Below are 17,665 nucleotides of genomic sequence, written 5' to 3'. Positions count from 1 at the left end.
CTTTTCTGCATCATTTGAGATAATCAAGTGTTTTTTGTCTTTAGTTCTGTTTATGTGATTAATTGCATTTGTTAGTTTTCATATGTTGAACCAACTCTGCATGCCAGCAATGAAGCCTACTTGATCATGGCTTTCTTTTTTTTTTTTTTGGATGTCACTAGCTGTTACTAATGCTAATGTAAAGTATGTGATTTGGGACATTCTTAGAAGTGAGGGACAGAAGACACACTCAGTAAAATAGCCCCTTTGTCTTTAGTTGAATCTGCTCTTAATGGTGCATCCAGCTCATTAAATACTTGACCAGTCACCAGTCAGCATTCTTCTTATAAATCTGAAAACTTGACAATGCAGTCTGGGAACACAACATTTCTATTAGCTTTGAAGGCATATGGGGTGCAATTGAATTTTACAATACTGAACAGTGGAATCTTGATATTTCGGAGACATAGAATTAAACCACTAGAGATAAAAATAAGGAGAAACTGAAGCACAATTCCTAGAAAATGGTATATCTAAAGAATTATGTGGAAAATGTGGTAATACTATCTAGGCTCAGAACATTTTAGACCATTTTCCAAGGTAAGGGCATTATCTACATAGTTTATCACTATTTTATTTGTTTATATCACAGTGCTTGGTAATTAGTTGTCCCAATTTTTGTTTAAGATGACCTTGAAAAAAATTAAGATATATCTACCAACATTGCCAGGTTCTGCAAATGGTCTTTTTAACCTTAAACTGAAGGAGATTTTTTACATATGTGATCTTGAAAAGAGTTTTTGGCCATTATGATGCATGTTAGCACTTGCAAGTTGGTTTTCGTACTTAGCACACCAGATATGGTTGTATTTATTTTATATGCCTTATCTGCAATTTAGAGAGCAAGCTCAAGGTTATTGGACCTTCTAATCTTAAAATAATTCTTTCTTTTGGCACAAGAACTTGAATTCTCAGTAACTCAGCATGAAAACTTTCTTATTTAGTTAAGTGTTTTATTTTAAATGTACTAGGCCCAATATTTACTAACCTATGGTCACTAAGGATAAAAAATAAGTCATATAAATCCCTGTAATAGTTTAAGTTTGGATTAATGTAATTGGTGATGAGCTTCAGTCCTCTGCCTAGCCTATGTTCTCAAGGAATAGAGTAGTATAACATACTTATGTTCTTGGGCAGGGTTAGCAGTGGGAAATTTAGGAAGGGCTTAAGGCTGAGAAGATTACAGCAAGCAATTGCAAGTAGAAAAGTTGACGATAAATATCTTTGTACCCTGATTGGGCCTCCTGACCCATTCTCCACGGATCAAGACAACTATATGTGGCACCTACCAACTGGGAGATTTCTGGAGTTGTTGGTAGTGTCCTGGCCATCCCATCCTGCCACAAGATTCAGAATTATCCCCATCAATGTTTAAGCAACAGTTTACAACCTCCAGGTAACATCAAACTATAACTGGAACCTGGAAGAATATGGGTCAATTAGCCAAATTCCTAGAACTTTCCTCTGTCTAGCCACACAGACTCATCTTAGTAGCAATCTCAACATTGTATATTTTTCATCCTACTTAACCATATTGTGGTGGGATTTCACAGTATAGGTACTACATCATTGACTATAAGACACCATTGATTAAAGATGAAATATTACTTTAAATACCACTAATAAAAGAAACGGAACTTGACATACTATAAAATGCTATCAATTATCATGTAAATCCCAACTTCACAGATATTAAAATGTGAAAAAAAATAAAACCTGTGTCTTGGAATCTATGAAATTCAGCCATTTAAATTGAGATAAAAACAGGTGAACCTACATAAAATATGATAACACTGTCTTGTCTTTTTATAGTATCAATTAATTAATTTAACTTTGGTTTTAATGACAAACTCAGATTAAAACTTTTTTTTCCAAGATTCTGAGACCTTTAGCTGACTCTATCATATTACACTTTTCTTCTGCTTCTCCTTTAGCCTAGCATTTTCTGTGCCATAGGCTTTCTCAGGCTTCCAGTATTAGTTCTGATGGCATCTTTCTATCTTGTCCTTCTTGATTGCTATATAGGGAAAAATTCTGCCTGATAGTACTATGTTAGCAAAAGCCAAAAAGAAGAAAGATTGTGATGACATAGTGCATGTAAATAACAATATTAAGACTCCTTTGATGTTCTTTTCTCAAACATAAAGAAGTTAATTTTCTCTGTTCTCTGACCGTTTTGCTGAATTTAAAGTGATAAATCCCCTGCATGGTATTTGCTTGATTTTTGTAAAACGTATTGAAGCTGTGAAAATGACTTTTACTAGGTTTTCTCTTATCCTGATTCTAGGCCAGTAATTTCATGAAGAAGGGCCTCTAGGTTTTCAGCTTCTTCTAATTCCTCCTAGGTTCCTGCCTGTAATTTGGTTCGAGCCCACATCATCAGGAAGGTCTCTTAGCAATTTCTGTACTAAACTCGCTTCCTCCTATCTCTTTGACCAATCAAAGGCTGAAAAAATTATCTTTAAATGTTCAGCTGAGTCCAACTGAAGCTTTTCCAAAGTAAATTTTACTAACAAAATGGAAAAAAATTTTAAACTATTTTCAAATAAAAATGTAAAGTTCAAATGCAAACATTTCTTTAGGTGATTTATTCATGTATTAATTCATTTAACTAACATTTATTGAGCCTCTGCAATGTCCCAAACACTGGGCTTGAAAGAGGAGATATCAAGATGAGCGTGACTAGTTGGGAGACACACATGGCAAAGCATAGTCATATTAGCTTCCACACTGGGTCGTGGGAGCAGGACAAAGGCAATAGTTAATGCCTTTAATGCCACCTGGAGAAAGAGCTGGCTTTAAGAGTCTATGATATCTTGTCTGAAGCTGAAAGAATACAATAGAAATATTCCCACAGACAGTGATGGAAAGTTTGCAGCCAAAAACCACCCTTGCAAAGGTCCAAGGGTAATGCTCCAGGGCAAGGTGAATGTATGTCTAAGTTTGGTAAAGGGTGAAGTCTAGAGGTGAAAAAATAAAAGATGTGGAGACCAACAGGTACAAAGGCACTTGATCATGAGATTTCTGTGGGCCAGATTTTATCTCAAAGTAATAGGATGCTGCTGAAAGGAGGACCATAATGTGGTCAGATTTGCCTCTCTCAAGAGCAATTCTTGTAACACAGTGGTGTGACTGATGGATTGGAAAGAGGTTTTAAGCGAATATAGGATAAGATGTTATACCAAAATATATTCATAAACACCCAAACAAGAAATCATAACTTGTAAGAAGACAGTAATCATGCATTGAACTTACTAGTTAAACTTGATGATATGCTTCTGGAATTCAGGATAGAAACTTGAGTTTGAGACAAACATTTGGGAATCACCAGGAAATAAATAATAGTTGGGATAAGAAAGTGAATGTCACCACTGTATTGCAGTAAAGGAGAGAGATAAAACCCTGGCCCTGAGCACTCTGGCATCTCATAAGCAGTTGGGTCAAGTAACAGTAAAGAAGAAATTGCTTTCTGAGAGGTCAGAACAAAATAAGGGGAGAGGATCACAGAAACCAAAGAAGAAATATACACTCATCAGATGATGCAAATGAGTGTAATTATTATTTGGAATCAAAGTATTCCTTGGATTCAGAAATTATGAAAATTAAAGAGTATAGTGTGGGTCATTTCACGGGTTGGTTGGAACCTTTTATGGAACCATTAGCCCATGTTTTACTTACCTCTTACCTCAGACTGCATAGACCTTGGGAATTGCTCTATTTATGATCTTATTTGTGGTTCATCTTCTCTTCAAGAGAGCAAATAACTGCACAGTAGCCTAAGGAGCATCCCTTTAGCAGGTGAGAGTAGATAACTACTGTACATGGTTAACTGCCTCTCCTGGTAGAAACAAACCATTCAGTAGTTCCCTGACTGTGCCAGAGTTATTCCCCAGTAAAATTCTACCACTTGACTCTGATGAAGGTCAGAAGGTGATCTGCTCATATCCCCTTTCAGCAAATGAACTAATAAATTGCCCTCAGTTTTGCTCTGGGCATATTTTTTCCAAGATTAGTTTCTCCCTTAACAGGAAGAAAGTTAAAAACTCTTTCTCTGACCAATTAATGTTGGCCATCTAGTAAAGTGGTCCTCATCATTTTAGGCATTAGGGACTGGTTTTGTAGAAGACAATTTTTCCATTGACAGGGGTATTGGGGAGGGGGATGGTTTCAGGATGAAACTCTTCCACCTCAGATCATCAGGCATTAGTTAGATTCTCAAAAGGAGTATGCAACCTGTATCCCCATAATGTGCAGTTCACAATAGGGTTCCCAATCCAGTGAGAATCAAATGCCCCTCTGAAATGACAGGAAGTAGATCTCAGGTGATAATGCTTGCTTGCCTGCTGCTCACTTCCTACTGTGCAGCCCGGTTCCTAACAGGCCACAGATGGCTACTGGTTTGCAGCTCCAGGGTTGGAGACCCCTGATCTAGTAGGTTTCTGATCACTGATGATTTTTATTGGTTTCTCTGAATATCTTAGACATATACACTTTTAGTATCACATATGAGACCCTCAATTTCTCAGCCAGTGTGTAGCCATTTGAATTTCTGAATTCTTACTGGTTTCCACTACTAGAAACACTGTATCATTTCCCCAGAATTTTCTTTCTTTATTACTGAACTCCTTCCCCTTCTCACCTTGATCCTTCTGGTTGTAGCAATCCCATTGCCTCCTACTTCTGTATTCTACTGACCCAGCAAAGCTAAATGCACCCTGATATTTTCAAGCTTACTTCTGAATCAGGCCTCTGACCTATATTACTTTCATAAATGATATGCCCTTTTTTCCTCTTAAAAATTTTAAGACAAGTCATAGAAGACATATTATAAATTAAAGGATTCCCTCACCCCACATTATGGAAATATTATTACATACAACTTTTAAAACTCAAAAGTCATGCCTGTAATTCCAGTGCTTTGGGAGGCAAAGGCGGGAGAATCACTTGAGGCCAGGAATTTGAAAACAACTTGAGTAACACAGTGATACCCCATATCTACAAAAAAAATTTTTTTGATAAAGTTAGCTGGGCTTAATGGTGCACACCTCTAGTCCCAGCTACTGAGGAGGCTGAGGCGGGAGGATTGCTAGAGCCCAGGAGTTCGAAGTTACAGTGAGCTGTATTGTACTCCAACCTGGGCAACAGAGTGAGACCCTGTCTCTAAAATATTTAAAGTAAAAATAAAAGTAAGTCAAAACAACGCATTAAAGTAAAAAAAAAAAATACATGTTATAGTTATATACCCCAGTATTTTAACATCTTGTTGAAATTCATTTTTAGTTTTATTTCTAGTCAGCGATCTTTAAAATATTTGCTTTCAATACATATTGTACACATAATTTTGTATCATGACTTGTTCACTAAAGGTTTCCAAGTAGAAATACTATCAAATAAATATGAGCAAAGTTAAGTGAAATTTTACTTCAGCAGCAGTACCTAGATGTTTATAAGTCATAATGTTAAGCCCCTTTTTATATGTAATTTTTAATCAACTTATTTTTATTGAATTTTAATCATAACCAGTGAACAGTTGTAAATATTGTTAAAGTTCACTGCAAGAAATAAACACTTTAAATATAACATCCAGAAAACAATATTATATTTGTTTTCATTAGCTTCTTGAACTCAACTTGTGCTAATTCAGTATACAATATTTAATAAAATATTCAACATTTTCTATACATTTATTAAAGTGTTTTTATTCTGATTGTAGAAGATGAGAAATCTTTATAATTATTTGTTTGTAATTTACCCGATTATGTATGAGGCCAGACCTTAAGAAAAGGAGAAATATTAGGCTAAAATGTCAATTTTTTATTTGTCCAGGAACTGCAGTCTGTATCGGTTTGTATAAATTTTGCTGCTCCCAATTTTTTGATCCCCATTTATTTTGCAGTCTAAAAATACTTTCAACAATGGTAAAAAAAAACAAAAAAAAAAAAGTCATTCAGGCCATCGTCATATTGGCTTTGTTATCGTCAATGATTCTCTGCTCCTCAAGTAAGACTAAGCATTGCAGTCTGGGGAATCTTTCTGAAGTAGCAATGCCTGTTCCCTAATGTGTACTCTTTAAGCAGTATTTCCATAATTATTACCTCCTGATATAACCTAATCATTTACAGTTATGAATATCAAATAGCTATCCCCTAAGTCAACTGATTTGTCTCAGTGAATTTATTAAAAATAAAGATGCATTTGTTAAAAATAAAAATCCCCTAATTATTCCAATATACCATTGAAAATATTTTCTTCTAAAATATTTAGCTCCCATAGTAAAAATCCTGTCTGGAAGACCTAGAAATGTCCTAATATGGCTGAAATACTAAATTAAAACTTAACTGTTGTTGAAAAATGACAAAAATGCCCCATTTTATTTTAAATAAACTATGAATATCTCTAATATACAAATAATGGACGTGAAACATGGAAAATATTTCTGAATCTAATAACTCCTTTTTGAAAGTAAGTGACATGATTAAGCATCACTTTTCTACATACGTGGTGTGACATTTTCATTTTGTTCCAAGGTATTTTACTTTTTGTGTGACTCTTGAGTTTGTAAACATGCCATAATATTTAGTGATTATATAATGATGATTTCATGGTTCTAGCTTAATATAAAGGTAGCTCGACAGAGCAGCAAAATCGATTTCCTTTTTTCTTTTGTGGAAAGAGACAAAAGGAAATTGAATGCAAAATTTGCATTAAGACCAAATTAGAATTATGACTCAACAATCTGTTACACATGAAGTGGAAACCAGATGTATCCAAGTGTTAGTTATTGTGCTATTATATTCAGCCAATGGGTTAAGTTCAAACAACCCTTTGTTTAACTCATGCTGTGCTGTTACCCACAATGTTCCAAATGCATATGACCTGACACTATCTCTTGTTGTCTCCTCTTGCCAAAGGTACTCAGAGACAGGACTGTCCCTAGGCAAAATCATGAAGTAGGTGAATCTTGTGTTCATTTCCTACCCTTTTGCAATGAAAATCTCACCTTAGATTCTTCCCACCTTTCTCTCCCAAGATACCTACTCTAGTTGCTCATTCCTCTGGATTTACCCTGTGTTTTCCAGGGCTCTCATGCTAACTCCTGTTCCCCAATCACTCTTTGAGTATATAATATCCCTGCTCAAAAAATACTCAGTCGCTCCGCAAGAGGAGCTGGGCAATCAAGATCCTCCGTCCTTACCTTTGGAGTCTTATTTCCCACTCTCCCCTCCACATATTCTACTGAAAATAGCTCACTCACCTTTCCATTTTTATTTACATACTTTTTTTCATAGTATTTCTTTTGGCTGAGCTGGCCTTGACTTCTCATCTCCATCTGTGGAAATCCTCTTCATCTTTTAGGTTCTGCTCACCTGTACTTCTCTACATGCCTTATCTGTTCACCCCCAGCCTCTCTCATCTGCACCCCACCCATACCACTCATAAAGCATATGGCACATATTGCTTTGTATTATAATATTTACGTATGTGTCTTGTCTCCAGGCACTGTGCTGGGCGCTTTACAAACATAATCTCTTTTAAATTTCACAACAATCTGTTGAGGTAGGTATTATTAAACTGTTTAACAGTTGAGGAAACTGAGGCTCAAATAGGTTAAATAATTTGCCCAAAGTCACACTGTTACAAGGTAACAGAGCTAGAACTTGAACTCAGGTCTGTCTGATTTCAAAACATATGATTTCCACTGCACCCTACTGATGTCAATTCCTTTCCATCTTCTGAAAGATAGGATGGGGGTTTAAGATGAAGAAAGAGGTCAACGTAGGATTTTTTCCTTAACAAATGTGTGTTGAACAAAGAGAGTTTATTGATAATTACTGTATTCCTAGCTAGAATTGTTTGGTTAGCTAGAATCTATGAGGAATTCAAGTAAAATGCAAGAAAAAATTCTTAAGTGGCCAGAACAAATAAGCATGACATAAAAAGTGAATGTTCAAGACAGTTCATAATTCAGGAGGGGCTGGATAGCATTGGTCTCTCTGAGCACCGTAGGAAAATAAGTACAAGGAAAAAGAAGTAAATGTGCAGTTGACTAGGGAAGGCTTCCTATAAGTCCCCAGGACTTAAATGATTTGAGATAATTAGTAGACTGAAGATACGACTATCATCCTAAATCTCTCATTCACTAATAATATCTCTATTGAATATAAAGCCCACCTGTTTTATTCTACCTGCAGTGCCACATCTTGGATAAATTAGGGGAGAGAAACTTAGTGTTCCTAAGAGGGAAATCTAATTCCAAATGGACAGCTTTTACAACTGCCCTTTCCAGTTCCTGAGACCAGAGAGTTTCAGCTAAGCCCTGGACAGCTCCATTCTGTGTTCAGCCTATGGCCAACCTCAAGCCGGTCATGTGGCAGAGGCTTCATCCCTGGGAAGAATTTAAATTTAGAATCTCTGTTCATCTTCACACCACTATCTTTTTGCCTCTTCCAAAAAACAAAATCCCTTTTTTCATTTCTGTTGTTGTATTCTCTTCTCATTTCTCAGTCCTCCAGCTTGTCATATTATCAGTTGCATATTTCTTTAACATGAATGAGATTCTTAAATTTAAAGAGGTCACGCAGTTATCATTAAACATATGTTCTCGGTGCACCTCTGTTAACTTCTGACAGTCATTTCAATTCTGTTTGCGAACTCCGTTTCAATTTATACCAATCCCTTTATACCAATTCCGTTCATATACGGCTCTACACTTTTGTTCCTCATACCAATCTTCATAATAATTTAAAATGTATTATTTATGGAAAGAATGCATGCAATCTAAGCTGAAAACAGCAGGCTATACTGTACATCAGGCCTTCTGTTAGAAGATTGAGAATTTTCATGTCATTTATAAGCTAAATTTGAAGAATTCAATGAGCCCAACAAGAAAACCATCCTCAACCACAATGGAAAAATTAAAAAAAAAACTCAAAACAGGAAAGGTATTTTGTTTTCTTTAAAATGTCTATGGTTTCTTATCCTTTACAAAAGTCTTCATAGCTCATCCACTTTTTTTCTAACTTTTTATTTTGGAGAATTTATAGACTCACCAGAAGTTACAAAATAAATATACAGTGATATCCTGTTTACCTTTTGCTAAGTTTCTCCCAATTCTTATATTTTAAGTAATTATAGTACACTATCAAAGCCAGGACATTGATGTTGATCTAATTCAGTTTTAAATTTGAAAAAAGAAAAAAAAAAATCCACCCTAAAGGTAACCTGGACAGTTTTAAATTCCATTCAACATTGTAAGCTTTGTAAGTATTAACCATGTTGACAGTCCTGGTAAACAAAGGATAGCATGCCCATATGGCCACAGAGAAACTGTCCCCATATTGTTGGATATGATACTCAGGTCTAATTTAATTATTGGGCCAATGTCATAGCCAAGGAATGGAAAGGAGCCCATATCAGAAGACTTGGGTTGAAATCTGGTTCTGCCTCCAAATATGTGACCTTGAGCAAGTCACTTGACCTTTCCAAGCTTCAGTGTCTTCATCTATAAAATGGAGAAAATACTCCTCCTGCGTACTTCATAGGATTGTTGTGAGGATCAAATGTGATGATGTACATGAAGGAACAAGGTAGACTGTGAATCAGCACTCATGAAGATTATATTCTTTTCAGAAACTATGTCCAGTTATAGAGAAGTGTACTTTTTCTGAGGTGGTCTTATTCCTAAAAACAAAACAAAACTACCTCCTTATTAGCCATGTGTTCTAGAATTTTCATCGTATGTAAATGACCTCCCCTTTCTATCTCTCTTGTTAAGATAAGAAATAGCAATATATTGAACAAGCACTCTGGACTCATTACCTACACACCCTTTAGGCATATGGTCTATTTTTAAATAAATACTTTTTTAAACATTTCCTTCTTTAAGATTGAATGCATTTTAAGTAGCTTTTATTTTTATCCTAACTGCAGGATTCGTTCTTACTTTTTTATCATGCCATGAGACGTACAATAGGTGTTCTTGACAATAGTGTGAAATTATAAGAAAGTGAGGTTAGACAGTGGATGTTTTAAGAAATAAAAATGGAAATCATCCAAGCTGCATTGTTTCTTGGTATGTCTGAATGTATAACATGAACTCCCAACTCACTGATATATTCTGGTTTGTGGATAGTAAAAATGCTAGTCTTGGCAGTAAGGATAGAGATATATATAGAAGAAAACAAACTTAAATCATGGAAAGTAATGATAAGAGTCTTTGTGTGTACTAAATGTTTTGGGCACCACAATAAAAATGTTAAGATTTGTTTTCTTCCCTCTTTGTCCTATACATAGGCTGGCATGGCTTTGACCTATGACCCCACAGCTGCCATACAGAATGGGTAAGTAGATCACATTTTTCTCTGTTTTAATTGTGAATAGATTTTTGAGCTCTGAATCAACACCAAAGAAAAATGTTCAAATTCGTTTTGCTTTTGTTTTACATCCTTAAACACAAACTTTAAACCAAGCATTTTTCATCATTGTAATTTTTTTCTTCGTATAATTTTTTCTGATCTCCCATTCTCACAATGCCTCTGCCCACATTAAACCCTGTTCTGTCTTTCTCTCCTTCCCTCCCTTCCTCTCTGTCTCCCTCCCTCTTTCTCTGTCTTTGGAGAACAGGTTAAGCTAGACTGAGAGAATAATAACTCTAGAGTTAGCTTTCAAACACTTTTTGTTGTGTGCCCAAGTCAATTTATTCTTTCTTTCTAGTGATCAGGGAAATGATAATGGAGGAAAGTCAAGTTAGTAACTCAGGTGACTGCATCTTCATTTTAATAAGAATCTGGAAATTTGTATCCACCTACTTAGAACAAGTCATATAGCTTAAACTTCCTCCTCTGAAAAAGAAGTGTGAAACTACATGGTGTGGCATCTCTAAAATTCTGTGACTTCTAAATATCTTTCGTTGAAACTTTCTTCTTACTTCCTAATATCTTTGCTTAGGCTGTCTTGTATTTGCCAATAATTATTTTTTGGTTGTTTGCTTATTTCTTTTCACTGTCTTTTATTTTGGTATCTCCATGGCTTTCAGTAGTCTGTCTTTCATTCTCGGTATGAAGACTTCATTGAAGATCAACATAGAGGGTAGAATGAATTAAACTTCATTTTCTATTTTGTCAATTGCCTCTAAAGAAAATCTGTGCAATATTGAAAGTATTTAAATAATTACCTCTTATTCTTACATTATTCATTCAGGCAGTCATACATCCAGTCATTCAACCAACACCCAGTAAGTATCCCAGGCACAATACTATGTTCTATAGATTAAAAAACATGTATGATATGAGACCCTTTCCTTCCAGAGGCTCACAGTCTACTCATCCATGAAAAAGTAAAAATTAATGGTAGACTAGGGTAGGAGTATAGTCCTTTATCCTTGAGTTGATTAAAATTTCCCTCTAGAAGTGAAAATTAAGGATACCTTTTCATATATCCAATAGGCATTTACTTATTTCCAACAAGGTGCTATAAACTTGGTGTGTAGAAAGAAGTAAAGATATGGAGAAGAAAGTCCTCTAGAATTATATTATATAGTTGGAGATAAATAATGAACTCAGAAAGTAAAAAATAAGGCATTCTATAGTGTGATAGTGACTGAAAATAGATTTATAATGGAAAGGAATGACATTTATTGAACACATATTATGTGCAAAATACTTTATATTTGTAATTCAGTGGCATATAGTTTCAAATGAATACATGTGATTACAATTAGAAATTTATATTGGAAATTTATACAAAGGAAAATAGAAACAATAGTTCAAAAAATACCTGTATGCCCACTAATTAGATTCAATAAGTATTCATATTTTAGAATATTTTACATGCATGCATATGTATGCAGGTATGTGTTATATATACATATGTATCTACTTTTCTATAGTATGTATTATGTATATATCTACATATCTACCTGTCTATAGTATTTATCTATGTATCTACTTGTAAAAAGTATCTTGTTGTCCAAGGCTCTGTGCCAAGGATTGGAGATGCAGCAGTGACCCAGACATAACTTGTTTTTGCATTTATAAAGCTTAGATTGTTAAGGATATAAATAAAATAACAATTAACTTTTATACACAATTATGTAGTCAATTATTATATTTAAATGATGTTAAGCATTTTTAATTAGAAATATTGATACTTTTTGCTGGATCATATCACAGTAAAATTTAAACATAATATTTCTAACTTCCTACGTCTTCAAAACTAAAGACGTTAGTCACATGATAAAAATATTGTCACATAAAATGAAATCAGTAGTAATTTCAAAATATCATATATTATCCAGATTATTTTTCAACTTTGTTCAGTTGCCCCAAAATATATTTTACAACTGGATGATTCTGAAGCAAAATCAAAAAGTCATATCAAAATACCTTATATGAATTATTTCATTTATTTATATCATATTCCTTTTGGGTGAGTGTTAATATCCCACTTTCAGATAAGAAAATGAGGCCATGTAGTCCGAGGCAGAGCTGGGAATCAAATGCCAGTCTGTAACACTAAATAGAGCCTGCTGTCTTTGTCCAGCTATGACAAAGGGAAGGCTATAGGGAAGCAATGAGATTTGACATCGGTTATCCAGGATGACTTAGTTTATCAAGGATAGACATAAGGAAAAATGCTTATTGAGAAAGTGGACTGGTATGAAGGGAAGTGGAGTTTGTAGAGATTAACAATCCAGCAAGTTTTACTGGGGTGAAAGTTTCTCGTGAAGGAGTTTTATAAGTTTAGAACGTTTTTTTGGTGCCAGATTTGGAGGTTCAAGTATTTGGTTTTTACTTCCTAAGCCTGGGAAGTAATTATTGTTTCTTTTTTAGCAACAGAGTGGTGTGATATAAATAATGAAGACTATATTGGAGCAGGAAAATCCTCTTAGTAGGAAGCATCATTAAGAGGATATTAAAATAGTCCAGTTATAGAAGTGTAAGAGTTTGTTCTAGAGTGGCCCATGTATGAATGGAAGAAAGAAACCAAAAGGAGAGATAACCTGAAGAAACTTTCCAATCATGCCTTAAGCAAGTGGCCACCAAACAATCCTACATTCAGGGTTATCCATCAAGGGCTGGGGACATACTGGTGAATAAGACACAACCAGTCTTTACTCATCTACATTGTAGCAAAGGAAATCAACGTTAAAAGTATTTTATTACTTATATACCATAAACACTCAATGGTGAATTGTAGGGTGTTATGAATGGTCTAGTCTTGCTTGAGTGGTTAAAACTTCTCTAAACAAGTGATGCCTTGAGCTGAGCCCTGACAACATGTAATGACCAACTAAAACTGGATGTTATATTTGATGGCAAAAGAGAGAAACGAAAGTGAACCTGTACTATCAGCAGAAAGACAAGGAAATAAAGTGAAGATAGATGATGATATGGTTAGGCTTTGTGTCCCCACCCAAATTTCATATTGAATTGTCATCTTCATAATCCCCATGTATCAAGAGAGAAACCAGGTGGAGGTAATTGAATCATGAGGGTGGTTTCCCCCATGCTATTCTCATGATAGTGAGTTCTCACAAGATCTGATGGTTTTATAAGAGGCTCATCCCCCTTTGCTTGGCACTCATCCCTTCCTGCTGCTTTGTGGATAAGTTGTCTTGCTTCCCCTTCCCCTTCTGCCATGATTGTACATTTCCTGAGGCCTCTCCAGCCGTGCTGAACTGTGAGTCGATTAAACCTCTTTCCTTTATAAATTACCCAGTCTCAGGCGGTTCTTTATAGTGGTATGAAAATGGACTAATGTAGATGATATGCTCAGTTTCAAACATGCCTGATTAATATCTCACTAAGACTCAGGAAGTCTCACTAAGACAAACTAAGATTCGTTAAGACAAAAAAAGATCAAGAGTCAGTGGTAAATGTAGAACTGAAATTAGGGAATGATAATTTCTTATGCATGACTTTAATCAATCATTCTCTAATGAACAGTTTAAAATTCTCCAAAGACATAATTTCCCAAAAACCTTTAATTATTACAAATCGACAATAGAAAATAAATCGAGGTTTCAACTCCTAATCTGAGAAATCCAAAGTGAACTTTGGGCAGTGCAATGTTCAAGGCAGCGAGGACAGCCTAGAACACAGTGAACATTTCTCTTTTTTCCTCAAAGTCTCCACCTGACATTTCAGGTTACCACCCCTGGATCCTATTGGGGTTGCTACAGGTACATCTGTCAACCTTAAATCACCTGAAATATGAAATGTCTTTATACCTTACATTAACACTATAACATTGTATCCTTTAAACTATTTGAAGAGTTGCAAAAATGGTTCACCCTCTGCCATTACCCACTTAGATATTTACAACAATGAATATTATTTTCCTCAAGAAACAAACAGTTAAGCTGCTGAAGATATCCAAATCAAGAGATTTTATATACTATTATATTATCTCATATTATATTATCTAATCTCATATATCTAATATCATATAATAAATAATTTTAGTCCGTTGAAAGTAGGCATATTATCTTTCCTCACTTTATTTTCTTGTCTTGCTGCTAATGATAGCACCAGTCCCTCTCTTCAGTACTTCCTGTGCACCAAATATTCCTACCCACTTTTACTAATCTTACTCAGGGTTTGGTCTCTTCTCACCTTCTTTCTTCTAGTTGCTCTCGTCTACCTCTCTTGCTTTCAGGAAAGTAAGACTCCCGAGTCTATACTTCAAGTGTGTAACTAGCTTCAGAGATCAATGACCTGTGGTGTTAGCTTACTAGGTATTGCTACTATGTCTTTGTCCCAAACTGAGATCATTATCCTCAACAATATATTGTAATACAAACTACACAAATTCAAACAAAACACACATATCAAATTTTGTTTTCCTTTGTTTTAAATTCTCTCTAAAGCCATTAGGGTATGATCTCCACTCCTCCGGGCTCTTTCTTATCCTACATTCTTCACAATAAAACTAGTCATTAAGATTTGTGCAATCTATATCTGATGTGTATTCTCAACCCAGCCCTTCCTCCCTGCCGCTGGTTGAATTTCTTCAATTACCATTTCCTACCTATACTAAGCTTTTTACTCCCTTTAACATACCTCCCCCAACAAACAATTTTCACATTGATTTTTGAATAATTTTTAAGCAAATGTAACTACAGAAATCACCTGCCTACTTGGCTTAACGTATTACGTGGCCTTTACTAACTACAGAACAACACTCAAACTCCCCCAGATAGTACAAATAGAACTTCATAATTTGGTTACTGCCACTGAACTGGACTGTCTGTGATTCTTGGAACATCCCATGCTACTTTGTACCTCTGTGTCTTGTTGAACGTGGAATTCTCCCTGCCTGAGTTCCCATATGGTAAAACTCACTCTCCATGACCCCACCACCACACACATACACATTGACACACACCATATAGATATGGGTATCAGTAACTACATAATAATATACTTTTTAAAAAAAGTATAATACACTTTTTTAAAGTACTGTCTTCATTTCAAGAACATCATTATATCATACCAGGCAGAACTAGTTATGCTATTCGTCATAAGAAAAACAGTTTAAGCAATGGTTAATAGTGAAAACTTCAGAATCATCCTGCCCAGGGATGCATCCAAACTGTCATTTACCAGATGTGTGATTATGGACCCATTGTCCATACTTTAGTTTCTTCCCCTGTGAAATAAAGATAATAATATCAGCACCTTTTCATAAAGCTTTGTAAAGATTAAAGGAACCTGGTGTGGTACAAGATAACGATCAATGTAAATGTTGACTTTATTGTTGCCCTATGTTTGGCATTACCATGATAGGTTTGACAGTTAGTCTTTTTTATTATGTAGGTCTTGATACCCATATCTATAATAGTTCTCTGCTAGAATATAACTCAATGAAGATAGGCACCATATCTTATTCATTTTCATAGACTGTTTAACTCAGTATTGTGAATGCTAAATCAGGACTAAGAAATGTGACAGATGACATCTGCTTGGCTCCAGCAAGTTGACCTCAGGGAAACCATCCTCCTCCCCAGCCATCAAGTCAGTCTGTCCCCATGTAACATCTTAACCTAATTCTCCTAAAATATTACCTCTAGTTTCACCCAAAGCAGCCAAACTGCCCATGAGTTTCTCTGTCTTGAGTGAAGAATGGAATTTTGGAAGCCTTGGCTATCCATTGTGTTGTTGGCAATAAGAAGATAGAAAGTTTAATTCAGAAATTAAAGAAATAGGAGAATTGTAGCTAATCTTATTTATTTGATATTTCTTTATAGAAATTATTTTTAAAGGGTTTTGCTTATCTTTGGTTTCATTACCTTTATATGGTAACATTCCCAATAGTAGGACACCAGTAGAACAACCATTTCTATGCATGTGAGATGTCACACAAATATTTTCTCAACATACTGTTTCTTGAGTTAACATTGGGACATGCCTCTTAGAGATGTGGAAGCTGATTTAAACAACTTACTTAGCATACCAAGGAGCCTAACATAAGTGTCCATAATAAAGTATATTATTCCTCATTCCCATTGCTGTATTCAATTTAGCCAGCCAATATAACTTAGAGATAAGTAACTTAACAGAAAGGTAAATATTACTGTAGAGAAAAGCCTGGTCCCATTTTACATAGAACACAGGGTATCCAAAGATGTAGTTGAAACTTACTCCAATCCAGTTAATATTGTTCAAAATTGCTTAATGCTGATTCACTTGAGTTCAGTAAGCTTAACACATTTTTTTTCAACTTTCTATCTATAGTACAGTTTAAAATTAGAAAAAAGAAAATGTTCACATCATATTAGGAACAATGGACGTATATACAAGTCTACTATCAGATAGAATGCAAAACTATTATGATTAAACCACAAAGTACTATAAGATATATGTCTATATTAACTTTTGGATGTATAAAATGTTTCTGAAGGAGTACACAAGAAAGCATGATGGTGATTATCTGGGAAGGGCCAACGGAGTAGTGGGAAATAGGGTGAGAGGGAAACTTGTCTTTTAATGTTTGCCTTTTTATATTTTTTCAAAAAGAAAAAGCAAATTATTTCCATAGGACCGTGCAGGAAAGGCAGCTGTGCTCTGAAGAGGAATTGGGAAGGCTTCTTGATAGTGCACTGACATGAGCTTTTCCTCTTGGAGAGGTGTCACATCCTAGCTGACCGACGTATTTTGTGATCCTATGGAATCCTCAAGCTGTAAACTAAGCCATAGGGATTTTTGAGTATCTTAAGCAAGTATGTGTCTGAGTTGTAGCTAGTAGGTTAAATTATGTAAAGAGTTACATGCCCTGAATCTCATAACCTTCACATTAATACAGAAACATGAAACTGAAATAAAGACTCCCGAAGTTAGCTTGGTTGTTAGGTAAGGAAGAACAAACATTTCATAACTACACCATGGTGAATCTGTGCTGTTTGCATTTTAGGCAGTAGAAAATGTCAGTTCTGTCATCTGCCTGAATCTATCCAAGTTATCACTTAAAAAATTAGATTAATATCACTTTTATCTAGGACTCTGAAAGGTAGAGTGAAGAAGTGTCTGAGTCACAACAGAAAAGTAAAAATCTTAGCACTTTTTACTATAGGCTAACTTACAAGAACAAAAATGTCCATTCTCTTAGAACTATCTGGTAAAACTCT

The 17,665-nt window shown here is 35.1% G+C and overlaps 1 protein-coding gene across 5 annotated transcripts in view; it reads left to right on the top strand.

The window, feature by feature from the left end:
- The window catches only part of RBMS3 (RNA binding motif, single stranded interacting protein 3), an 822,470-nt gene that overhangs the window by 673,274 nt on the left and 131,531 nt on the right, over positions 1-17,665 (top strand). For 4 of the 5 annotated variants that reach the window (XM_011985518.1, XM_011985510.1, XM_011985488.1 and 1 more), the window contains exon 8: positions 10,333-10,379. In XM_011985518.1, the coding sequence (XP_011840908.1) occupies positions 10,333-10,379 (47 nt within the window). Of the gene's footprint in view, positions 1-6,950; positions 6,990-10,332; positions 10,380-17,665 lie in introns of all 5 variants that reach the window. The other variant, XM_011985500.1, reaches the window with a different exon arrangement.

This window comes from Mandrillus leucophaeus, unplaced genomic scaffold (assembly GCF_000951045.1).
Source record: "Mandrillus leucophaeus isolate KB7577 unplaced genomic scaffold, Mleu.le_1.0 Scaffold107, whole genome shotgun sequence".
Taxonomy (NCBI): Eukaryota; Metazoa; Chordata; class Mammalia; order Primates; family Cercopithecidae; genus Mandrillus; species Mandrillus leucophaeus.
The sequence above is the reverse complement of the archived record's forward strand: the minus strand, read 5'-3'. Positions and strand labels throughout refer to the sequence as shown.